Source organism: Bubalus kerabau, chromosome 20 (assembly GCF_029407905.1).
Source record: "Bubalus kerabau isolate K-KA32 ecotype Philippines breed swamp buffalo chromosome 20, PCC_UOA_SB_1v2, whole genome shotgun sequence".
Classification (NCBI taxonomy): domain Eukaryota; kingdom Metazoa; phylum Chordata; class Mammalia; order Artiodactyla; family Bovidae; genus Bubalus; species Bubalus kerabau.
This window is the reverse complement of record NC_073643.1, coordinates 47,948,379-47,975,155: the sequence shown is the minus strand read 5'-3', so window position 1 is coordinate 47,975,155 and position 26,777 is coordinate 47,948,379. Positions and strand designations below refer to the sequence as shown.

The 26,777-nt window shown below is 42.4% G+C and overlaps 1 protein-coding gene across 1 annotated transcript in view; it reads left to right on the top strand.

Annotated features, from left to right (window-relative positions):
• Window positions 1–26,777, top strand: part of CACNA2D3 (calcium voltage-gated channel auxiliary subunit alpha2delta 3) — a 908,562-nt gene that overhangs the window by 610,780 nt on the left and 271,005 nt on the right. Inside the window, exons 12-13 of the mRNA XM_055556946.1 lie at window positions 1,919–1,997; window positions 16,600–16,733. Coding sequence (XP_055412921.1) covers window positions 1,919–1,997; window positions 16,600–16,733 — 213 coding nt within the window. The remainder of the gene's footprint in view (window positions 1–1,918; window positions 1,998–16,599; window positions 16,734–26,777) is intronic.

Sequence of the window (26,777 nt, the reverse complement as noted above, 5' to 3'; positions counted from 1 at the left end):
GAGGAGACCTCAGTGTTATCCTGAGGTCTTGGAAGACCTCTCTTATTATATCAGGACTTGATGAAACTGAGCAAGTCACTTTACTTAATTGAGTCTCAATTTTCCCCCAAATCAGTCATCTTCAGCTAAAAGATAACAGTGGCCAGGCAGGAAAAGTGAACAGGGGACAGCTTTGTGTAGAAAGGTCAGTGGTAACCACTTAGGGCTAGGTGAGGCCTATGAGGTTGCATCTTCTATTTTTGTTTTTCCCCCAAAGAGTCAGAATCTCCCAATTAAAAAAAAAAACAACAAAAAACAGTATCCATCCTCCCTGTGTGATTCCATTGGAAATAGTGTCCAAAAGAGCTAAGAAAACGGAAGAGGCAAAGGCCTGTGTGTCTGTTCATGCCCTGGAAGCCCCCTTGCAGGTTCGGTGACAGATGAAATGACTGCCTCACTGAACATAGACGAGAAAAGACTAAGGCAGCACAGTGATAATGTGTATATGAGCATCTCTTTAAGCTGGAAATAAACCATCCCATAAGAACTGGTCTTCAAGTTATGTCTCAGATAAGAGGGTACTCATAACTAAAACAGTCTTCATTTTCACAGTCAGCTATGAGTATTTACATTTTTATCCACTTCCAAGCTCTGTGCCCCATCAAAGCAGAACCACCCTTTTCCTTGTCAGCTGGACGGTCTAGTGGAGCTCAACCTCACAGATGTAAGCGCGTGAGATACTAGTTCACTATAGTCGCAGTGAAGGTTCTGAAGGAACCGTAGGCATTCCTGACCCAGACTGACTGAGTGGAAGGGGCATCACCTGGAAAGATTTTGGGGCCACATATGGAACATAATTCATTTAATACCATGTCTGAATTTTACTCAGTCACAAACTGTTGTTCAAAGGACTGACTTGACCTGCCGGGAGAGTTATGCTTGGACTGTGTGGTGCCGATCCATGTACCATGTGAAGTTTAAACTGTGTGCTGTGCTCGGTCGCTTCACTTGTGTCTGACTCTTTGCGACCTATGGACTATAGCCCGCCAGGCTCTTCTGTCCATGGGATTCTCCAGGCAAGTGGAGGGGGTTGCCGTGCCCTCCTCCAGTGGGTCTTCCCAAGCCAGGGATTGAATCGATATCTTTGGCATGCTCCTGTATCGAAGGCTGGTTCTTTACTCACTGAGCCACCTGGGAAGCCCAAAGTTTAAACTAGAGGATTGTAACCCTTTTTATTTCTTGTTTTTCTTCCATCTAACCCTCATGTGCAACTTTGGGAAGTGGGCTGCACTTTATTTCAAAGAATTCTGGCCTTATGAGAGAGATTTGAGAAGGCAGTAGAAAATGAGAGATTCAAGGTTTTACATGTGTTCTTGGCTCTTTACGAGCCAAACTTTAGGAAGGCTAGAGAGGGTTTTCTTTGGTCTCCTGGCTACAGGCTGTGCCTCTCATTCCAATTAATTACCACAACAGATGGTAAGAAAGTGTCTGCAGCCTGTCCTCACCACTGAGGGAGGGGGGCATGCTGAGGGTCTTTCAGTGATGTTTCTATTCCCAAGAAGAGCACACTTTATACTTCCTGTACAGATGAGGAAAATGGTTGCCGATTTGGTCCAGACCTGGATGGTCTCTGTCCATATGTGTGTAGCAAACCCAGGCCCACAATGCTGCCAGTCTCCTGTTTCAAGTTATTTTCCTCTGTTGCAAGTTGCACACCGAAAAACAACCACCACCAGTGCCACATGGTTTCAAAGATCAAAGACCCCAGTTTTGAATATATTTCTAGCTGACTGTACTTCAAATGTCTTAAATATGTTTCTACAGATGGGGAGCATGGAGCATTAAAGAGGTAAACCACATGTGTGTGAGCCATGCTTGTGGTCTGGGCTGGAGGGTGAAAAGTGAAAACCACTGATCCGTGCATTCCTCTTCCTCTTAGGTTCGCATCTTCACATACCTCATTGGACGAGAGGCTGCTTTTGCAGACAATCTCAAGTGGATGGCCTGTGCCAACAAAGGTAGGTCCCCTGATGAGTTCAGTTCTGAATAACTTCTTTGTGGATGTGCAGAAATAGAGATAGTCATGAGGAAGTGGAGAATTCTACCAGAAGGCTGTGAATTCTTAGATAAGGTCTGGGTGTTTCTAAATGATTATGATCGATTTGGAACAGATTTCTCCAAAAATGTATATATAAACGTTGAGGTTATAGTAAAGTGGAATGCTTAAGCTTTTCCACTCTATTCCTTAGTAGCTGAGTGACCTTGGGAGAATTACTATGGCAGAACGATTTACTGTGCACAGAGGATGAGATGACTGGATGGCACCGATTTGATGGATATGAGTTTGAGTGAACTCTGGGAGTTGGTGATGGACAGGGAGGCCTGGCATGCTGCAATTCATGGGGTCGCAAAGAGTCGGACACAACTGAGCGACTGAACTGAACTGAAATATCCATGTGCTCACCATTCTCAGCCACCTTGCACTAGTTCAGTAGACCAGTAGGCTATAAGCAAATCCAACCTGGGTCATTTATGAGATAAAACACATATGGGCTGATGTGGTGGTGTCTACACTCTCTTCTACTCTTGTGAGCTCTGAAGTGACATGATGGGCTAGATGAGATAGCCTGGGTTCCTGAGTGGCCACATGGGGCAGATGCCTTTCCACTCACCCTGTCCTCTGCCATCTGCCAAACTGTGATGGATATAAAGTCTGTTTGATGAACCTTTGTGTTAAGCCACTGAGATTTCCAGATTGATATGTTCTCATAGCATAACTTAGCCTACATAACTAACTTAGTTATGTAGCCTGCTTCAGTGGTCTGATTTTCCAAGTGGAGAGGGTAGTAATAGCTTTTCCTTTGATTCTTATTGAATATAAGGCCTAAAAAATGAAATGGTACAGATGAGGTGCCTAGTTAAGTGCTGGGGCATAGAAAGTGCTCAATAATGGTTGACTTTTCTACATTCATAAGTTAGTTGATGAATGATCCCCTGATGTGTGTTGGAAGCAGAGCTTTGGGAAAGGCACAGGGAGGGAAGGAATAGGGCCTCCAATCTACCAAGGGCTTCTTTTCATTCTACATACAACCATAGAAGGCAAAACATAGGAGGTAGATAGGTGGGGGAATCTAGACTCCTTGAGTATTAACCCAGACTCCTTGAGTTCAGATCCAGCTTCTACCAAACGCTAATTATGGTAGTGGATGTTACCAGACCTACCTGAGTCTGAGTTATATCACCTAAAGAACAGGAGTAATGATGATACCTGCCCCAGACACATGCTGTGAGCCTGACATGAGGCCATGCAGGTAAAGCTGGTACCTCAGTGCCTGGCACAAAAATGCTGCATATGATTTCCTGGTGATATATTGATCTGTGATGCTACACAGTCCCTGAGAACAGCCTGTCAATCTGATTTCCTCTTGAGCACTCTGACATACCCCAGTCTGCTGCTGTACATAGAGTGGCTGCTTCTTTAAGGTTTGAAAAATGAGTAAATAGACTACCAATACTAATAAAGGAAGATGTGTCCATGGGGTTGCAAAGAGTCAGACCCAGCTGAGTGACTGAACTGTACTAAGCTGTGTCCTGCTGTACAGAAAATTGGTTTTGGTAGATACGGGTAGTCTAGTTGTACATTGCCTGCTAAGTCATCCTTTATAAAAGTTCCAGTGTATGTTAGTGGAAGAGAGGGGACTCAAGGAAGGGCTGGCAGGTCTCAGCTTTAGTTTTGGTGAACTTAAGACAAAGTTCTTTTAGTTGCAAGCAAGCAAAGTTGCTCCCTGAAATTAAAGAGTGTTCTGGAGAGAAGAGAGTGAGTCAGAACCTAGAGCAGGAAGGAACTCTCGTGTATCTTATGATTGACAAGGGGGCTGTGCTTTTGTTTTTCTTTTTCTTCTTGGTTTCTTTTTATATTCCAAGGCATTTTTCTTGTCTGTAGATAGACCTTCTCTGCTAGGGCATGTGCCTATCAAAAATAGCTATCGCATGCCTATCATACTCATCTATTCATATAACACCTGTGTGAAAAAATGAGTTTATATCATCTCCATTTGAGATTGATTCAGTTCACTTCATTCACTCAGTAGTGTCCGACTCTTTGTGACCCCATGGACTGCAGCTAGCCAGGCTTCCTTGTCCATTACCGATACCCAGAGTTTGCTCAAACTCACGTCCATCAAGTTGCTGATGCCACCCTACCATCTCATCTTCTGTCATCCCCTTCTCCTCCTGCATTCAATCTTTCCCAGCATCAGGGTCTTTTCCAGTGAGTCAGTTCCTCGCATCAGGTGGCCAAAGTCTTGCAGTTTCAGCTTCAGCATCAGTCCTTGCAATGAACACCCAGGACTGATTTGCTTTAGGATGGACTGGTTGGATCTCCTTGCAGTCCAAAGGACTCCTAAGAGTCTTCTACACCACAGTTCAAAAGAATCAATTCTTCAGCTCTCAGCTTTCTTGATACTCTCACATCCATACATGACCACTGGAAAAACCATAGCCTTGACTAGATGGACCTTTGTTGACAAAGTAAGTCTCTGCTTTTTAATAAGCTGTCTAGGTTGGTCATAACTTCTCTTCCAAGGAGTAAGCGTCTTTTAATTTCATGGTTGCAGTCACCATCTGGAGTGATTTTGAAGCTCATAAAAAATAAAGTCTCTCACTTTTTCCATTGTTTCCCCATCTATTTGCCATGAAGTGATGGGACCAGATGCCATGATCTTCATTTTCTGAATGTTGAGTTTTAAGCCAACTTTTTGACTCTCCTATTTCACTTTTATCAAGTGTCTCTTTAGTTCTTCTTAGTTTCCTGCCATAAGGGTGGTATCATCTGCGTATCTGATGTTATTGGTATTTCTACCAGCAATCTTGATTCCAGCTTGTGCTTCATCCAGCCCGGCATTTTGCATGATGTACTCAGCATATAAGTTAAATAAGCAGGGTGACAATATACAGCCTTGACATACTCCTTTCCTGATTTGGAACCAGTCTGTTGTTCCATGTCTGGTTCAAACTTGCTTCCGGACCTGCTTACAGATTTCTCAGGAGGCAGGTCAAGTGGTTTGGTATTCCCATCTCTTTCAGAATTTTCCACAGTTTGTTATGATCCAAACAGTCAAAGGCTTTGGCATAATCAATAAAGCAGAATTAGGTGTTTTTTCTGGAACTCTCTTGCTTTTTCTATGATGCAATGGATGTTGGCAATTTGATCTCTGGTTCCTCTGCCTTTTCTAAATCCAGCTTGAACATCTGGAAGTTCACGATTCATGTACTGTTAAAGCCTGGCTTGGAGAATTTTGAGCATTACTTTGCTAGCATGTGAGATGAGTGCAATCATGCAGTAGTTTGAGCATTCTTTGGCATTGCCTTTCTTTCAGATTGGAATGAAAACTGACTTTTTCCAATCCTGTGGCCACTGCTGAGTTTTCCAGATTTGCTGGCATATTGAGTGCAGCACTTGAACAACATCATCTTTTAGGATCTGAAAAAGTAAAGCTGGAATTCTATCACTTCCACTAGCTTTGTTCATAGTGATGCTTCCTAAGGCCCAGTTGACTTTAGACTCCAGGATGTCTGGCTCTAGGTGAATGATCACACCATCTTGGTTATCTGGGTCATGAAATATTTTTTGCATAGTTCTGCTATGTATTCTTGCCACCTCTTCTTAATATCCTAACTGATTGCTAAGTCACTTCAGTCGTTTCCGACTCTGTGTGACCCCATAGACAGCAGCCCACCAGGGATCCACCCTGGGATTCTCCAGGCAAGAACACTGGAGTGGGCTGCCATTTCCTTCTCCAATGCATGAAAGTGAAAAGTGAAAGTGAAGTCTCTCAGTCGTGTCCGACTCTTAGCGACCCCATGGATTGCAGCCTAACAGGCTCCTCCGTCCATGGGATTTTCCAAGCAGGAGTACTAGAGTGGGGTGCCATTGCCTTCTCTGATCCTAACTGATTAGCAACTCTAAATTCTGATTTCAGTCCTCCTTCTTTCTCCGCCCCCACTCCCTGCAAAATTATGATACCCAGATTGGGCAAGGTCTTCCTCATCCTGAATTGCATAGGCAGAGATAAGCTCGCAAAGAAAAATACTAACAAACATGCTCTGCAGGACTCAGCATTGAGGGTAAATGGATCTGGAAACTTCTCAGAATATATGTGTATAGCCCAGCAAGTAAACCTCTGCCTCACTTTTCTTTGCTTCACATTGTCTTTAATTATCTGCTTCGACCTGAAGCAAGTCTCAACTTCCTTATCTAAAAAGTGGAACTCTGCTTGAAAGATTTGAACATTTCCTTGAATCTCTAGAATAACATGTTAAATTATTTTAGCTAATTTTGCCGGCCCACCTCACTCAAAGGTATTAGTAATTCTGATTGTCTCAGAGTTGACTTCATTTGAGGGGGGAATATAGAAAGAAAGTAGGCACAGGGAGATGAAGGTTGCATGGATCCTAGATTGCCTCTGAGTAAAGAGACCACTGAATAATTTTTGGAACTTTGTTGGCATTTGAATGAGCTACACTTTCCCCATTTTTTCCTTGATTTTGTGGTCTTGAAAAAAAAACTCCTTTCCATTATTTTTTTAATTTTTAAAAGTTTTCCTGTTACTTCTGCCACATCAGACTGCAATTCTTCCCATCAGCGAGTATGCATTTAGTCATGGGATATTGTTTTTACCACTGTCTGTGTCCAGCTAATGAAAATTACTGAAGTCTTGTCTTAATCAGCTAATATTACACCATAATTTAGTTTTAGTCATTGTTTATAAGAATCCTTGAAGCATCCTTTTGAAGACATTTTAGTCAGCTCAGAGTATTTCAGGGCCCGGCCATAGAATATAGATTTGTAAGTTCTGAGTGCAGCACTTGGAAAATCCAAGGAGGTAATAGTAGCTGCTTGTCTGGCCCAGCCGCTTGATTCTGCTGTGATTCTCCTTCTCTTCCTGTCCAAATCCAGTTGTTTCCTTCCCTGCCAGAGTCAGTCCTTCACAATAGTCCCACCTCCCTACTCTGCTTCTCTTCTAAAGGTCCTTGGGAATAAAATGCCATTGTTTGCCACTTTTCAAAGTAGCAGTTGCCATCAAAATGTCAGGTTCCAGTCATCTGTGCCCATATAAACATCGGCTTTGTGTTGCGTCAGTTATGAGGTTTAGACCACGTAACGTCGGTGAGCAAGTATTCTTCTATGGTCATTAATTAAATCATTGTTTATACTCTCAGATTGTTATAGTATGGAGGCAGCATAACATTTTTCATCTCAAGTGACATGAGGTCCAGGGAGGCTTCTTCCCCACCCACCACATATTTTTGCTCTGACTCAGCCAAGTTCTTCAGTGAAATGAAACATTAGCATTTGGGGACCAGAGCAGATACAGGGCAGCCCAGAGAGAAGTCTGTTGGCTGACTGGCCAGAGTGGCCCTAGGGAGGAGCGGGAGTTGTCACGGCCAGCACAGTGTCCCCGGGCCAGGTCAAGGACCGGCTATGGCGCCAAGCTTCCTTCTTGGAAGTCTGGAAGCCACGAGACAGTTCTCAAGTCAGCGGACCTCTGGAAATAAGCGTCTGGGCATATTCATAGCCCTTAGAGGAGTTCTCTGTCTCCTCCAATGCACTAGCAAAATCCAGAGAGGCCTAGAGCTCATTGGTTTGTCTCATTTTAAGCATAAGTAGGTCCTATCTTGAGGGAACCAGCCCTAATGAGGCAAAGCAGCAAACCATTTTAAATACATTAAAACAATCATTGCCACTGTAGAATGGCTTATTGGAATTTAAAATTCTGCGTTCACACTATTGGATAAACAAGTGAACTGAGAAAACTGAAAAGAGGGGCCAACTAGCCCAGATACTCCATAAAGCCTTGATGACCTTCTGTAATGTTCAGTGTGCCAAGATTTTAAATAAGCACTGCCTGATTCTCCTTCAAAACTCATGGTAAATGGAGTGTTTTCCAGCTGTGCAAATAAAGAGGGGTCTCTGTGTTTGGTTCTCAACCTATCCGTCATCATTAGGTCAAATGGAAACTCCACATGAGTCTCTCTTGGTTGTCTGCTTAACCTGTCCCTTTTTAATAAGCTCATGGTCATTCTCTCCTTGTTTGAAAGAGAACTGGTGGCCTGAGCCCTCCTTGGAAGTTCCGACCCATAGCATTTTTCCACTAGAAATCTCTTAACCTCACTTACATTTCCAAGTGTTAAATTTATGAAACCAGAATGATAGTTTAGAGTAAGGAAAAATGGCAGTTAAATTTGTTTTGCTATTTCAGAAAAGGTAGAAGAAGGCAATTGGCATTTATTCTGATACCTTTGTGTAATTCATTTTTTTTTTGTACTGTTTGACTAATAGCTCTCAAGCTCCCCAGTTCCCAGCCCGTGCTAACCCTCTTTTGACTCTGTTGCTATGATTTTCACTTTTTAAAAATTCCACATTTAAGTGATAGGATACAGTATTTGTCTTTCTCTATCTCACTTGTCTCATTTAGCAGGATATACTCAAGGTCCATAGATGTTGTTGCGAATAGCAGGATTTCTCTCTTTCTTATTCTGAATAATATTCTTGTGTGTGTGTGTGCTTGTACTCACAGTACCTTTTTTATTCATTTATACATTAGCAGAGACATTTTTGTGTACTTTCCATAGAACTTGAGAATTACAGTGGAAAGAGTAAGAGTTGTGAAGATTTAGGTGGTGTTACTATCATTAATAACAACTAAGGATGACAACTGCTTAGTAAGTGCCAGGTAAAGTGTAGAGTACTTTTTTGTATATTATCTCTTTTGACTCTCATTAAAGCTGTGGTCATGTATGGATGTGAGAGTCGGACTGTGAAGAAAGCTGAGCACCAAAGAATTGATGCTTTTGAACTGTGGTGCTGGAGAAGACTCTTGAGAGTCCCTTGGACTTCAATGAGATCCAACCAGTCCATTCTAAAGGAGATCATCCCTGGGTGTTCTTTGGAAGGAATGATGCTAAAGCTGAAACTCCAATACTTTGGCCACCTCATGTGAAGAGTAAACTCATTGGAAAAGACTCTGATGCTGGGAGGAATTGGGGGCAGGAGGAAAAGGGAATGACAGAGGATGAGATGGCTGGGTGGAATCACCAACTCAATGGACGTGAGGTTGAGTGAACTCCGGGAGTTGGTGATGGACAGGGAGGCCTGGCGTGCTGCGATTCATGGGGTCACAAAGAGTCGGACATGACTGAGTGACTGAACTGAACTGAAAGCTGTATAGGGTGCATGAAAAGGGAGGAAACTGAGACTGAGAGAGACTTACCCTAGGTTGCCAGCTAGCAGGTGGCAGAGCCAGATTCAGGTCCAGTTGGTCTGATGTCTGAGCCTAACTCTTCACCAGGCTGTGAGGTTGTTTCCCTGTAGGGAAAAGAAAGTTGTGGTTCATAGAAGAATGCTTCCCATGATTTGAGAGACTCTAGAAAAAAGAAATGTAGCTGTTGAGAAAGGAATTTAATGGTCCATAGCTAATAAAGACTGGAGCTGGGACTTATACCCAGCCTTCCAGAAATGGTCCTGCTTCAGCTTGTGTAGGCATTTGGTCCATTTTCTGACATTTTACAAATGGAGACATTAAGGCTCTCTGAGGAGACCAAGAGGGGCTGCAGGCAAGCCAGCATTCCTAGCTCCACAGTGTGATCCTTTAAATTGTTTTCAAACATGAAATTTGAGATTAAATTTTCATATTCAGTTCAGTTCAGTCACTCACTTGTGTCCGACTCTTTGCGACCCCATGAATCACAGCACGCCAGGCCTCCCTGTCCATCACCAACTCCCGGAGTTCACTCAGACTCACGTCCATCGAGTCAGTGATGCCATCCAGCCATCTCATCCTCTGTTGTCCCCTTCTCCTCCTGCCCCCAATCCCTCCCAGCATCAGGGTCTTTTCCAATGAGTCAACGCTTCACATGAGGTGGCCAAAGTATTGGAGTTTCAGCGTAAACATCAGTCCTTCCAAAGAACACCCAGGACTGATCTCCTTTAGAATGGACTGGTTGGCTCTCCTTGCAGTCCAAAGGACTCTCAAGAGTCTTCTCCAACACCACAGTTCAAAAGCATCAATTCTTCAGCTCTCAGTTTTCTTCACAGTCTGACTCTCGCATCCATATATGACCACTGGAAAAACTATAGCCTTGACTAGACGGACCTTTGTTGGCAAAGTAATATGTCTGCTTTTGAATATGCTATTTAGGTTGGTCATAACTTTCCTTCCAAAGAGTAAGTGTCTTTTAATTTCATGGCTGCAATCACCATCTGCATTGATTTTGAAGCCCCCCAAAATAAAGTCTGCCACTGTTTCCACTGTTTACCCATCTATTTCCCATGAAATGATGGGACCAGATGGCATGATCTTCATTTTCTGAATGTTGAGCTTTAAGCCAACTTTTTCCCTCTCCTCTTTCACTTTCATCAAGAGGCTTTTGAGTTCCTCTTCACTTTCTGCCATAAGGGTGGTGTCATCTGCATATCTGAGGTTATTGATAATTCTCCCGGCAATCTTGATGCAGCTTGTGCTTCTTCTAGCCCAGCATTTCTCATGATGTACTCTGCATAGAAGTTAAATAAGCAGGGTGACAATATACAGCCTTGACATACTCCTTTTCCTATTTGGAACCAGTCTGTTGTTCCATGTCCAGTTCTAACTGTTGCTTCCTGACCTGCATACAGGTTTCTCAAGAGGCAGGTCAGGTGGTCTGGTATTCCCATCTCTTTCAGAATTTTCCACAGTTTATTGTAATCCACACAGTCAAAGGCTTTGGCATAGTCAATAAAGCAGAAATAGATGTTTTTCTGGAATTCTCTTGCTTTTTCGATGATCCAGCGGATGTTGGCAATTTTATCTCTGGTTCCTTTTCCTTTTCTAAAACCAGCTTGAACATCTGGAAGTTCACAGTTCATGTACTGCTGAAGCCTGGCTTGGAGAATTTTCATATTATTTATACACAAAAAGGCTTGCTCCCAAATCAAAGGTTCTGGCTGATACTGGTAGTTTCACACTTAGGAGCCCTCTTCTTCATATGCCACAGGCCCACTGAGGACCCTGGCTCCCCACCGTAGTGGTCATTCTTCCTTGGTTTGTCCTTTCCAGTTCATCAGACATGTGCCCTTCACCTCTCAGGGCCCTTGGACTGTTCTTTGTAAGATTCCAAGGTGATGTGGAGGTAGAAAATTGTTATAAACTGCATTTTTTCTATAGAAAAAAAGTGATTTTTCAGTAGTGTGTAGTGATAAGGAGGATGAAGATGGGACAGACTATTGTGAGGATCTTCCCAGAACACTGTTGCTCCCTAAGGGTATGCACACCAGGTAACACCAGCAACATCACTGCCTACCTTACTGCCCTCAGAAGGCTGGAACTTGGTCACTGTTTTCATCCTGCCTTATGTCAGAGGGGAAACGAGTCTTTGAAAAGACTCGAAGGGAGCAGTGCTCCTTCACACCAAAGGTAGAACTAGGGCCTCACCTGGCGAGGTAGACACCAAGGACCAGACTCTGGGGTCCCTCAGATCTGGTGTCATTGCAAAGTGGAGTGTTCAATGATGTGCTTTTGTAGCATCTCATGCAGAGGCACCTCTTAGACGTGGAACTCTTAAGAAATCTCTAGGTAAGGGTAGTAAAATATAAAGCACCAGGCTACATGTGGTTTATCACACTGAGTAGTTGTAACCCAGAGTTCACAGGAGGCTCTGTAAGAGAATAAGGTAAATAAATTGATGTTATGGAGAAAAATGAGCAGACCATTTGTAATAGGTGGCTAATTTCAGCATTAATTACTCCTTGGTAATTACCAAATGATTGCTGATTCTGTTTTCTTACATGATATATGAAGTCCAAAAAGTCACTAAAGAAGAGAATAAACATTCAAGAGCTAGGATTTAAAAGAAATAAAAAGGGGTGGAGGAAGGGGAGGAAAAATGGCCAGTTGAATGCAGAAGGAGAACTAGGGAAGCATCTCTGGTTACAGCCGGAGTCCAGTCCCTAGCGACTTCCTGTTATTCATCAAAATGTACATTTGTTAACTAAAACTTCTATGAAAAACATTTGAAAACAAAAGAGACTCTTTCACAAAAGTTTTGCAGTTTAATGGGTTGAGGTTAGGTGATTAGATTTGCGTTAAGCTTTGCAGTATACATTATTCATATTATTTGTATAGTTCTAGATTTTCTTACTTTTTCTACATCTGCATCCCTGGTCTGTATACTGAAATGTAAGTTAGAACTTTGGCATTGTTTTGGGTAGACTGCTGGTGCTAACTTCTGTGCATTTGCCAGGAACCTCATAGGGCAATCATATACTTCCCTACCCCATCCTCAACCTGTCCCAGCCACATAGATACAAACAACCCATTAGAGGTATCTTTCCAGAGGAGGGCCTCTGAGCAGCTGTGAGGTCCCTTCCCTTTACAGGAAAAGGCGTTGTGTTCAGTTGTTAAGAGCAAAGATTTCGGAAGCAAATAAATCTGGATTCAGATTGATCCAGGACAAATAGCTGAATTCTTTGGTTTCTGTTTCCTCCTTATACAGTGAGCACGCACCCATGTTGAGCTGTTGTCTTACCCAAGTATAGAGGCAAGTGAATCTCAGTAAGACATTGGTGAATGTCCTCGCTTCAGGGATGGCTATCACAGACCTGTCTGCTGGTTCTGGGAGTACTGCTCTGGATAACATGGGCACCAGCTTTTTGTAACATTTTGTGGAGCCAATATTTCAATGATAGAGAACAAAATAAACAAATAAATCAGAATTCTATATGGATGAATCTTAAGAAGAAAGTAAAGACCAGGTGAAATGAGAGGAAATGAGTTCAGACAGCTGACCCCTGAATGGTCAAAGGAGCCATCCTTAGAAAACTGGATAAATGGTGTGCCAGACAGAGGGTACAGCAAGTGCAAGTGCCTGGGGAGGGTTAAGTGGATGAGCTTCGTGTGGGATAGTAGATGGGGATGAGGTCACCCAGGTAGGCGGGGGCCTGCTGAGGGAGAGTCTTAGAGGTCAGGTAAGAAATCTGGATTTTATGCTAACTCTAAATAGAAGCTGTTTTAAAATTTTAGGCACAGAGATGATCTGCTTTATACTTTATGAGACTCCTATGGCTGCTGTCAGGAGTCTAGATAACAAGGAAGGGGATTTGTGGGGCCAGGGCCTGTTGCTGTACCCTGGGGGAGAGACAGTGGAGTCTGGAGTAGGGCCAGAGCAGTGGAGATGGGGAATTAGACTTGAGGCATATTTTAGAGATAGGGCCAGAAGAACATGCTGGTGGATTAGCGATGGGGTGGGTTGAGGAAATGATGGCTGTCAAGGATAATTCTTAAGTTTTTGGCCCAGTTGGACAGTGGCGTCATCGGCTGAAATGGGAAGGACCCCATGGGGGAGGAATGGGTTTGGCCAAGGAAATCAGGAGTTGGCTTTGGACGAGTTCAGTCTGAGAATCCCGCTAGTCATCCCTGTGGAGGTGTCAGGTATACAGTTGGCTATGAGTCTGTAGCTCTGGGGAGAAGCCAGCTTTTTGTAACTTTTCAGAACTTTGATTATGATAAGCAAGGCCAAGTGAGGATGATCCCTCAGCTCCATCTCCTTCCAAATGTGTGACTGTTTTTCCTTCTCACTCCCCCTCTATACTGAGAATCTGTCTCTCCCATCCCCCTCTTTCTATTTATTCCCTCTCTTCTCTTGGCCCTATTTTGGAAAGCCCAAATCAGGGATTTTTACTGTTGGCTTTGAGGATCAGAATGAAAACACAGACAACCGAGAAAAACTCCTCCCAAGAGAGGCTGTCTTTAGTGCACATTTAGTACAGGAACCCAAAATAGGAATAGTACTGTACTGTGAATTGCTCACGCGGGTATCCCCTTGATCCAGAACCATGGAGTTCTCGCCTCTTCCTTTCAACATGGCGACACACCTCTTGGTTTGTCCTCTGTGGAGTTTGTCTCTGTAAGCCCCTTCATGCAGAGCCAAAGCTTTATCTACTAGAGAAGAGATGAAATGTTTTCTTTCCTATTCAGACACTGTTTACAGTCATGGTTTATGGAAGGATGATAATTGTGGATGCTTGCTGTCATCCAGCAGTCTTCTTTAAAGCATGTTTTTCCCACTGTGCCTCCAAGAGGAGCCACCTGGAAGCCTTGCACAAACAGTGATCTGGATGGATCTCCCTGTAGGTAGTGCCTGAACTCTGAGGGAGTGCCGCGGTGCACATGGGCCCCGCTTCAGAATCCTGAGCGAAAGGACAGTCTTATCGGCCACTGGGGCCCAGTTTCCACTGGGATGGGCGAGTCTCTGGCCTTGGCCAGGAGGGCGGAGTGGACAGGAGTGACAATGGATGTTAATTAGCACTGTTCAGAACTGTCACCAGGAAGCCAGAAGCCACATGGTCCCAACCTGGTTTGAGGTTGGTACACCAAATTTAAACCAGCTGGCTTTTGTTTGGAAATGCCCTGGGAGGGTCCTGGTCCTTTCTGGATAACAAAAGGGCTGGCATTTCCTTACCCTGAGCCCTGTATTAAACACTAAGAGGTTCTGTAAACAATATAGCCAGTGCTGTGACAGATCTGGCTTCAGAGGCACACATATTCTCTCTTGTTTGTTGGCAAGTAGAAGCTGGCATAAACTTAATTACAAGGGTCCTTATTTAGAGGCATGGGGAGGAAGCATGACTCTGTGTCCATCCAGTGTCCCCCAGCTTAAAAGACCTCTGTGACCACTTGCCTGTCGGATAAAGTCTCAACTCCTTTCCAAGATCTTATGTGACCATCCCTCTGCCCATTCTTCTGATCTTCTACCACCTTACCTCTCATCACTCTCCCCCAGCTTTTTACTCCAGCCATTCTTAACTATTATCACTTCCTGGAATGGATCTAACTCTGACTTTGAGCCTTTACTTACATTCCTTGCTTTACCGGACACAGTCTTTAACCTCCCTTTCTCTAGCTAACTGGTCCTCATCCTTCAGGGTTCAGCTGCACTAAGCCTTCCTCAGGATCGCCAAGTGATTGACTCTCTCTCTTCTGGGTGCTTTTCTATAATGTTGATTTTGCTACTTTGTAGTTGCCAGCTTCCACAGACCTCACAGGCCCCAGGAAGCAGGGGTCAGGCTCGTCTAGGTGACCTCTGCTCCCCCAGTGCTAGGCACCAAGACAGCCTTCCATAAGACGCTTGAACGAAGGGCCCCATCCTGGGATCCAGACCTGTGCTCTGTTCAGCCCTTTTCTTCTAACATTTCCTAACCCTTAGCAAAGCCAGCAGGATCCCTAGCCGAACAGGGACATAGCAGTGGCTGAGCAGAATGACCTCTTCACTCTCAGGATGAGAGCATGTTTAGAACTTTTTATGTTACTGAGAAATCATGTCTACCCAGCATATTCAAAAGGCAGGTCTGGTACCACATGAGGGTTGAGCTGGAGTTTCAACCTCAAACACACAAAGGGAACAATTCTGTAGAAGCAGAAGGTGTAGATTAAGAGACTTAAGCTTGATTCACCTTCAGTATTTGCCACTTGATACCTGTGAGAATATGGGTGAAATACCTATGCTTGGTCTGCCTCAGTCATCTTATCTTTAAAGTGGGTACAGTCATCCTCACTTCATCATGTTGTCAAGAATAAATGAGGCTAAGCTTATCAAGTGTATAGCAAATTTTGTGCACCTAGAAAATTAATTATAGGGGAGAGGGATAAATTGAGAGATTGGGATTGACATGTATACTTCTATATATGAAATAGATAACCAATAAGGATCTACTATATAGCTCAGGGAACTCTACTCTGTACTCTGTTATGATCTATATGGAAAAAGAATCTAAAAAAGAGTGGAAATATGTGTATGTATAACTGACTCATTTTGCTGTACACCCGAAACTAACACAACATTTTAAACCAACTATACTCCAATAAAAATTTTCAAAAAAGAAAAAATTATTTATAATTATTATTTATAACTATTTATAACAACATGTAACTATAACAGCCTTTAAGTGTTGTGCTTTGTAGTTTTTCCTGAATTTGTAAGTAATTTATTTGGAAATAAATACACTAAAATGAAATTAGGAAGGGGTTTACAAAATTTTATGTAAAGAGGACTCACTCTGGTTTCTACCAGAGAAGGTGTATACATATGTGTATAGACTGAGTGACTAACAGCCTGAGCGACTGTTTAGCGTGGTTTGACTAAACAACAACAAAAAGAAAAGATCAGAAAGAATTCTTCAGTGGATTAATGGGGGATTCTTCTGAGGGATAGAGGCTTCCCTGCTGGCTGGGCTGGTAAAGAATCTGCCTGCAGTGCAGGAGACCGCGGTTCGATTCCTGGGTTGGGAAGCTCCCCTGGAGAAGGGATAGGCTGCCCACTCCAGTATTCTGGCCTGGAGAAGTCCATGGACTGTATAGTCCGTGGAATTGCAAAGAGTCGGGCAAAGAGTGACTTTCACTCTGGGAGATGAGTCTGTGGTTGCTGTTTATTTTATTCCTTTTGCTTGACTGTTCTCTAACATGAACACAGTGCTTGAAATGGGCGATGGTAGAGAGGAGACATGATACTGCCGTGGAGACATGGTGTGGGCCTGCTCCTCAGTTGTAGATCTGCCTGTCTTTACTGAAGGTGCTTCTCCATTGGCAGGATTTTTCACCCAGATCTCCACCTTGGCTGACGTGCAGGAAAATGTCATGGAATACCTCCACGTACTCAGCCGGCCCAAAGTCATCGACCAGGAGCACGATGTGGTGTGGACTGAAGCGTACATTGACAGCACTGTGAGTACCTGGGGGCCGCGGGGGACAGCCTGAGGGTGGCTCCTGGCATAGGAGAGTTTCCTTGGGTTTATTCTGAAAGTTGGCGGTTGTATTGTTTCTCCTCAATAACAGGTTCAATGACATCTTTCTTTTTGTACAGTGTGCATCGGTCTCTTGGTAAGTGAGGTTGGTAACAAATCTTAATATCTGAGAATGCAGGAGGCTCTTCTGGAAGGTGTCTGGTCAGCACAGAAAACTCACTTTTGGCTTCTGTCTTCTCTACTTTGTTTCCTGTCTCACAAGTGTACAAATTCTCTCATTGTGGCAATGATAACAGACAAGTTAGATTGAGTCCTCACCATCATTGGAGAAGCTCAGTCCTAGGAATGAATCTTGGGTCTCAACTTGGGAACGTGGAACCAAAGCTCAGTTCTGATAGTGAGTCGGAGCCACTGTAGAGACCACAGCTGCCTTTTCCTCCCGTGGACAAGTGAGAAGGTGCTTCCTTGGTGACTGTATGGGTAGCGATTGTTATTGCAACTGTGGCCATGGGCTCATTCTAAAGCTAAATTCCAAGCAAAAAAGGTTCTAATGTTGAATTAGTTTGAAGGAAGTAGCATTGCCAATCATCAAGTAATGGCTCAATGGCCGAGTTTCTTGTATAATTGCTGTGTGATTTTTCATAGACATAATGAGTCTGATGGAGTAGCATTTTTTCATTTATTGATTGTAAATGTTCTCAAAGGGCCCCTCTCCCATCATTTGTGTCAGGATTAACATCACATCAATTACTATAACCCAGACACAGCCATCCTCAAGAGTGATCTCAATGGCTGCTGTGGGCTGGGTTTTCTCTCCATGAATTCTCTCATTCCTGCTGCTTTTCTGGCAGCTGCAGGCAAATGCAGGGCAGGAGCAGCATGTGAGAACCCATCCTTGGGGACAGCACAGCAGTCTGTACCCACCCCCCACAAAGCCTTAAAGCATACAATGGGACCTTGGAAATATGAACTGGTCAGGAAAGGGTAGCCCTCTCCCAGGAGAAATCACCCTGAGCAGAGATGGGTCTTAAGCTGAAAAATTTAATAGTTCTTGTGTAGGAGAGACCAGGGAGACTGTGGGATTTTATCATGTCCAGAGTCTGACCCCAGTTTGGTTTAGAATCATAGAAGTGAAATAATTAAGCCACCCATTTGTGTCAGCATCATACTAGCCGTAATAACAGAATAACAATGGTGATGGTTTCATCTCTTCCTTGTACATGTGGTTGGTAAGGCCAGGGAAGAGGAGAGGAGGAGGGTGGCCAGCCAGGATCAGAGTGATCCAGACATGCAGTGGTTCTTTGTACAAACTCTTAACAGCCAGTTGGGTCTGTCATTTTGTTTCATCCATCTAAAAAATATAGAACAGAGTCTCTATGGGACCATCACTTGGATACGTAGAAAGGTCAGTGAAGTTCCAAAAAAAAAAAGACCTACCTACATATGGAAATTTTTATGTCATAAAGGCACCATCTCTAACCAGTGGGGCTAGGATGGGCTTAATAACTGCTTTTGGGGAAACTAGATGGCTATTGAGAAAAAGATAGAATTAGTTATTTTCTTCACATCATGCCCAGGAAAGAAATCCAAGGGGATCAGAGGCCTAAACTGTCAAAAATGAAACAATATAAGCAGTAGAACAAAAATCTAGTGAGGTATTCTATAATATGAGTCCAGAGAAAGGCTTTAACAATGACTCCAAGATCCAGATGCAACATAAAGAAAAATAGGTTTGACTACTAATATAAACAAAACCCCACACGCTAGTAAAGTAATGCTCAAAATTCTCCGAGCCAGGCTTCAGCAATATGTGAACCGTGAACTTCCTGATTTTCAAGCTGGTTTTAGAAAAGGAAGAGGAACCAGAGATCAAATTGCCAACATCCGCTGGATCATAGAAAAAGCAAGACAGTTCCAGAAAAACATCTATTTCTGCTTTATTGACTATGCCAAATCCTTTGACTGTGTGGATCACAATAAACTGTGGAAAATTCTGAAAGAGATGGGAATACCAGACCACCTGACCTGCCTCTTGAGAAATTTGTATGCAGGTCAGGAAGCAACAGTTAGAACTGGACATGGAACAACAGACTGGTTCCAAATAGGAAAAGGAGTACATCAAGGCTGTATACTGTCACCCTGTTTATTTAACTTCTATGCAGAGTACATCATGAGAAACGCTGGACTGGAAGAAACACAAGCTGGAATCAAGATTGCCGGGAGAAATATCAATAACCTCAGATATGCAGATGACACCACCCTTATGGCAGAAAGTGAAGAGGAACTCAAAAGCCTCTTGATGAAAGTGAAAGTGGAGAGTGAAAAAGTTGGCTTAAAGCTCAACATTCAGAAAACGAAGATCATGGCATCCGGTCCCATCACTTCATGGGAAATAGATGGGGAACCAGTGGAAACAGTGTCAGACTTTATTTTTCTGGACTCCAAAATCACTATAGATGGTGACTGCAGCCATGAAATGAAAAGACGCTTACTCCTTGGAAGGAAAGTTATGGCCAACCTAGAGAGCATATGGAAAAGCAGAGACATTACTTTGCCAACAAAGGTCCGTCTAGTCAAGGCTATGGTTTTTCCAGTGGTCATGTATGGATATGAGAGTTGGACCGTGAAGAAGGCTGAGCACCGAAGAATTGATGCTTTTGAACTGTGGTGTTGGAGAAGACTCTTGAGAGTCCCTTGGACTGCAAGGAGATCCAACCAGTCCATTCTGAAGGAGATCAGCCCTGGGATTTCTTTGGAAGGACTGATGCTAAAGCTGAAACTCCAGTACTTTGGCCACCTCATGCAAAGAGTTGACTCATTGGAAAAGACTCTGATGCTGGGAGGGATTGAGGACAGGAGGAGAAGGGGATGACAGAGGATGAGATGGCTGGATGGCATCACTGACTTGATGGACGTGAGTCTGAGTGAACTCCGGGAGTTGGTGATGGACAGGGAGGCCTGGCGTGCTGCGATTCATGCGGTTGCAAAGAGTCGGACACGACTGAGCGACTGATCTGATCTGATCTGATCTGATAAACAAAACCCAACTTTTGTTAAGGAAAAAATCACTGGAAGCAAAGTCAAAAACAAATGGTAAAATAGGAGAAAATATATGCAACGTATAGCACATATAAAGAATAATTCAAATGTGTAAAGAACTTTCAAAAATTAAAGGGAAAACCCCAAAATTCCTATTGAAAAAAAATGAACAAAAGACATGAGCAGACAATTCCCACAAAAATAATAAAAATAATTTTTTAAAATATGAAGTATGTACAACTTTATACATGGTAAGAAAAAGGCAAATAAAAGCATGGTGAGATACCATGTCTTTCACCTATCAGAGTACCAAAAATTAAAAGCTTAATTTTGTTGGTGCAGCTGTGGGAAAGAGACACTTGTGTGTTGCTTGTGGGATGATAGAATGGGGCGTTTCTAGGAAGGAAGATGTACATTCACCCTTTGACCCAGGAATCCTACTTCTAGGAATTAACCCTGAAAGTAAACCTCCAACAATCCAAAAATACATATGCACAAGTTTGTTCACTGCAGAATTGCTTGTAATTTCAAAATATTGAACCTGGAGAAGGGATTGGCTGCCCACTCTAGTATTCTTGCCTAGGGAATTCCATGGACAGAAGAGCCTGTGGGCTTTATATAGTCCATGGTGTTGTAAGAGTTGGACACGACTGACTGATTTTCACTTTCAGAATATTGAAAGTTACTTAAATCCCCAACCATAAGAGATCAATTGCATAAACTCTGGTACATGGATGTAATGGAGTCTTACTGTTAAAAATAAAACAGAAAAAAAGCCTACCAGACGATAAAGTCGTGTCAAAAGGCCCAGGAATCAGTGTGAATGGGCTCTCAGTGGTCAGCTCTGGGACAGTTTGAACCTCAAAATTTAAAAAAAAGTAGAATAATGGACTATAACCTGAATAAAACAAAAATCCATGTGTTCTAGATAAATAAACACATTTCAGACAGATGAACTACATAGATGATGGAAGTGTGTGTGAAGGAATGGAGTGTCCAGTGGGCAATGGAATGCTGCCTGGTGGGTGTGGAGGGAGGGAGTCATTAGACTGAAAATCACCAGTGGACAGCCATTTTAGTAAAGAATAATTAGGGCAGTAGTCATCCAAGGATGCTAAGCCTAGGGGAAAGTTTGATGATGGGTGGGATAGTTTCATGGTCTCAAAGTGCTTCCCTAGAGATTTTTGACTAGTTGGGAGGGGAGGAAAACAGTGAGAGAGAATCCAGCAAGATCTTGAGTTGGGTCATCAAATTAGTGTCACCAATGAGAGGCTGATGGACACTGTGCCTTTGGTGAAGGACACATCACACATATAGAGTATCCAGGCTGGGGTTACATAACCTGAAGATCCTGGGGAGGAAGAGGACAGAGCTTTGTCTTAATGTAACATCTAGCTTTAGATAATGTTAATTATTTAAATAAATTCCTCTAGATTTACTAATCACATACATACATACATAGTTACACACATATATAGATCAATGCAAAGAAATAGAGGAAAACAACAGAATGGGAAGGACTAGAGATCTCTTCAAGAAAATTAGAGATACCAAGGGAACATTTCATGCAAAGATGGGGTCGATAAAGGACAGAAATGGTATGGACCGAACAGAAGCAGAAGATATTAAGAAGAGGTGGAAAGAATACATAGAAGAACTGTACAAAAAAGATCTTCACGACCAAGATAATCACGATGGTGTGATCACTGACCTAGGCCAGACATCCTGGAATGTGAAGTCAAGTGGGCCCTAGGAAGTATCACTATGAACAAAGCTAGTGGAGGTGATGGAATTCCAGTTGAGCTATTTCAAATCCTGAAAGATGATGCTGTGAAAGTGCTGCACTCAATATGCCAGCAAATGTGGAAAACTCGGCCGTGGCCACAGGACTGGAAAAGGTCAGTTTTCATTCCAATCCCAAAGAAAGGCAAGGCCAAAGAATGCTCAAACTACCACACAATTGCACTCATCTCACATACTAGTAAAGTAATGCTCAAAATTCTCCAAGCCAGGCTTTAGCAATACGTGAACCACAATGTTCAAGCTGGTTTTAGAAAAGGCAGAGGAACCAGAGATCAAATTGCCAACATCCGCTGGATCATCGAAAAAGCAAGAGAGTTCCAGAAAAACATCTATTTCTGCTTTATTGACTATGCCAAAGCCTTTGACTGTGTGGATCACAATAAACGGTGGAAAAAGATGAGAAAGAGATGAGAATACCAGACCACCTGACCTGCCTCTTGAGAAACCTGTATGCAGGTCAGGAAGCAACAGTTAGAACTGGACATGGAACAACAGACTGGTTTCAAATAGGAAAAGGAGTACATCAAGGCTGTATATTGTCACCCTGCTTATTTAACTTCTATGCAGAGTACATCCTGAGAAACACTGGGCTGGAAGAAGCACAAACTGGAATCAAGATTGTGGGGAGAAATATCAATAACCTCAGATATGCAGATGACACCACCCTTATAGCAGAAAGTGAAGAGGAACTCAAAAGCCTCTTGATGAAAGTGAAAGAGGAGAGGGGAAAAGTTGGCTTAAAGTTCAACATTCAGAAAACTAAGATCATGGCATCCGGTCCCACCACTTCATGGGAAATAGATGGGGAAACAGTGGAAACAGTGTCAGACTTTATTTTTCTGGGCTCCAAAATCACTACAGATGGTGACTGCAGCCATGAAATTACAAGACGCTTACTCTTTGGAAGGAAAGTTACGACCAACCTAGAGAGCATATTCAAAAGCAGAGACATTGCTTTGCCAACAAAGGTCTGTCTAGTCAAGGCTATGGTTTTTCCTGTGGTCATGTATGGATGTGAGAGTTGGACTGTGAAGAAAGCTGAGCGCCAAAGAATTGATGCTTTTGAACTGTGGTGTTGGAGAAGAGTCTTGAGAGTCCCTTGGACTGCAAGGAGAGCCAACCAATCCATTCTAAAGGAGATCAGCCCTGGGTGTTCTTTGGAAGGAATGATGCTAAAGCTGAAACTCCAGTACTTTGGCCACCTCATGCAAAGAGTTGACTCATTGGAAAAGACTCTAATGCTGGGAGGGATTGGGGGCAGGAGGAGAAGGGGACGAGAGAGGATGAGGTGGCTGGATGGCATCCCTGACGCAATGGACGTGAGTTTGAGTGAACTCCGGAAGTTGGTTATGGACAGGGAGGCCTGGCATGCTGGGATTCATGGGGTCGCAAAGAGTCGGACATGACTGAACAACTGAACTGAACTGAACTGATATGTTTATATATTGGGAGCAGTTACAAGAGAGGGAAAACCCATGCTACTGCTGCTTTTCCACTAAAGAACTGACAGAAGAGGCAGAGAAAAAGGTCTGGAAGCAGCTCGGGGCAAACAGTGCAGAGACATTGTCTTTGAAATCTTGTGCTTCATCTTAAACATTTACATGAAACTTGCATTCTGTGCCATGATCATCCTTACTTACTTTAAAATAAAATAATGCTTTAAGTGGCTCATTATTAATTAAAATGCTAGGTCAAGATGACTGAACTCATTTTTTCTGTCTCTTCAAGAATGTTTTGATGTACATAAAACTAAACCCCCAGAATACGCTTATCCCTGAAGTGATAGCTCAGCACTGCCTCTGTGTTCCCTCTTTGCAAATAACCCTGATAAATTAATCCCCTAGTAGAATGTTCTGAAGGTTCTTTATCATCTTGGTGGTTTTGAGAAACCTGTTGAGCTAGTAAGGACATTGGGAATGCCATCTTCCTCTTGGCCTGTTTGGATGAGGAGAAAGTAGCTACTGCTCCAACAGGTGCCTCTCTGGCCAAGGAAGCAACACCTCTTCAGACTAGTCCTCTGGGCCTATAACAACCAGGGCAAGGGGAGATTCCCTTTGTTATTTGCATGGAGTCAAAATTGGAATCATATGGTAAACTCACCTGCAGAGTCTCAATTCTAAGATGAGGCCACCAACTTTGGAACCAACCAGAAGACAAAGAGGGTGTGGGAATCAGCAATTCCAAGTTCATTACCACCTGACCCATCCAGGACAGTCTCAATCCAGGATTACCCTAATGTCCCAGCTTGTGGTAATAAAAGAGACCAAACTCAGGAGCACTTGGCACTGGGCCTGGTGACCCCATTTTAATAAAGTGCTTTGGAATTATTTTTGATATTTGAACATATTATCTACCTTAGCAACTTTCTTTAGTGTCTTTCCAAGACATTTATTTACATAGTCACAGAATAACAATTTTCTTTTTACATTCATAATATAAGAATTTCAATAAGGTTGAATTAATTTATATGATTATGGTAAAATTGCATCTGTTCTTTATCATAACATTTCTGCTAAACAGCAGTGTCTCCAAGAGCCTGGTTCTCCTTGTGACATTGTAGTCTGAAGGTGGTTTTGATTCCATTAGGACTTGTGAACCTACTGATTTATTTATCATTTTACCAAATACTAAGAAAGTAGGTTGATTATCAAGTAAATTTGAACACTCTATCCCACAAGTTTGCTTAATTAATATGGTCTTAAAAATCTTCTTTCTGTTTGGTCATCTTATGAAAGGCAAAAATAATTCCTTCTTTGCTTGACTCATCAGTTATGGTTGAAAACCCTGCAGCAACAAATATAATAATATAATTGATTTAATACTTAAGTGAATAGGTTGAAATGACCTGCGAGGATAGTGCTTTCCCTCCTTATTAATTATACATGAATTTATACAGTTCTAGGTCTGGACAAGATCAAGATAAAAGTTTGTGAAGAGAAGCTGAGTTTGGATTTTTATGCATGAGAATCCAGGGTTGCAATTAATCCAGCCTGATCTAAAATCAAGATGGATAAAATTTTCCTTTCAAAATCCATTCTCCCTGACTGTTACCACTGGTCTGATTAAATATTCTGTTTCCTGCCTGGCTGTTCTGTTCAATTTGCTCTCGTGGTAAAGCCCAAATAAATGAATTAATGTTAGCAGCATTAATTATGTTTAATCTAATAAGATCTCATGTATTAATTGACAAAACAGCAAACACTAGAATTCTGAAATTTGTGGGCTTCTCATTTGAATACAAGTTGTGCTGCATAGTCATTATCTCTTAGGTGCACAGCAAAAAAGCATTAACAGTGGAATTTGTTCCATTTGTAAGCAGATGACTTGTATTTTCCAGTTGGGTCCTAATCACCTTGGGGATGCTGCCCAACTTGCTGTGCATCAGACTGAGGAAGCATCAGCATTCCTGATGAACCCCTCCAGGGGAGTTTGCACAGACCACAGTGACACTCAGAAGGGAAGCAAAGAAATCTTTCAGAAAACAGTGGGAAAGTGACCATTTAAAATAATGAGAATTCATTACCAAGTCCCCCTGCCCCTCCCCTCTGCTGGTAATACAATTCTGTATGAAATTTGGAGGAACTTTCAAACCAATTTAGTTATGTTTGCAAATTGGACATGTATGCCTCCTCCTCACCCCCCACTAAGTCCAACTTGGAGAAAATGCTTTGCATTTGATAAATTGCGCATTTAGTTTGGTTTCCCATCTTAGAATGGCACCTAGGCCATTTAGGAGTCGTTTGGGTGATTGCTTTAGGCGACAATATCTTACTGCCTAGAAGCAATTACTCGGAGGGTCGAAGCCATCATAAGGAAGTTATTGGGGCTTGGAAGCTGAATCTACGGTGTTTTTCCCAAGACACCACTGCATATCAAAGAAGTTCAAATCGTCAAAGCAAAAAGACACACGTAAAGAGAAACAAACCGTCCTGCTGGGTTGTGGAACAGAGAATGCCATCTGCGTTACATGGCATGGAGGAAACTGATTACGTTGGGACCTCTATTTCATAGCAGATGGGTTCATTAAATTTAATAGCCTCCAGAGCCTTTAGAAACCGTGTTAAAAACATGCAGAGCATGGTGTGACACTTCACTTCTGGCCCTACAGTCATTATAATTCTGGCATAGACTATAAATATTACAGTACTTTATTTCCATTGAAACAGATTACTATTATAGTTATTTTTTTTTGCTAGGGATGGTGATGTTAAAAATGAGTGCATTCCTGATTTCTGGTGCTATTTATATTCATCCAAATATTCTCTTCCATATATTTAAAATTTTTATATTAAATAGAATGTTGTTAGGTCAACTTTTTTTTTTCCTCTTTGAATTGGTATTACAAAACTATGAACCAAAGGTATAAAATTATTTTCTTTATTTAGGAAAGATGTTCTAACACCCTGTATGGATGACTGTCAACTAGCAGAAAAGTTTGGGGCTGAAAATGAAAACAAAATTGTTTAGATTTCAAGTTTTCTTTTCTTTTTTTTTAGATTTTTAGATTTGCTGTTGTTTCTGCTATTATGGTATAATAATTTTCAACTATCTGTAATGAAAGGATAACTTCTGGAAATAAACCCTTAAACAAAATCACTAAGTCTGAATAACAATTTAGCATGATAGATTATTCAGCAGTCTTTGTTTACAAGTGACAGTACCAACTCAAAGCAGTAAAGGTCATAAAGGGAATTTGTTGATCTAGAGTCAAGATATCTATGTAGTTCTCTCTTGAGGCATGACTAGATTTAGGGATCAATTCTGTTTATTTTGACTTGTTCCTTGACTCTGATTCGGTTATTCCCAGCAGGCTCTCTTTACTGGGTAACAAAGAAGGTCTGTACCATCCACTAACTTTCATTATCTTTATAGTCCCTTTCCTTCCAGCCTCTGTGTCAAGCTTGTAAGAGATTGTTTGACTCACAACCCCATACTGAGAGGAGAGATGGAGCTACTCACTGATGGTCTGAATATCACAGAGTGGGGGAGAAAACAGTCCCAAAGGGAATTGATACTGGAGGGACTGAGAAATAATAGAGTCCTGCATGTGGCTTGTTTGTAGAGTCTAAAACTAATCTGTCACCAGATCACATTTCCCATTGGTATGCTGCTGCTGCTGCTGCTAAGTCGCTTCAGTCATGTCCAACTCTGCGACCCCATTGGTAGGTATGGTGGTATGGTA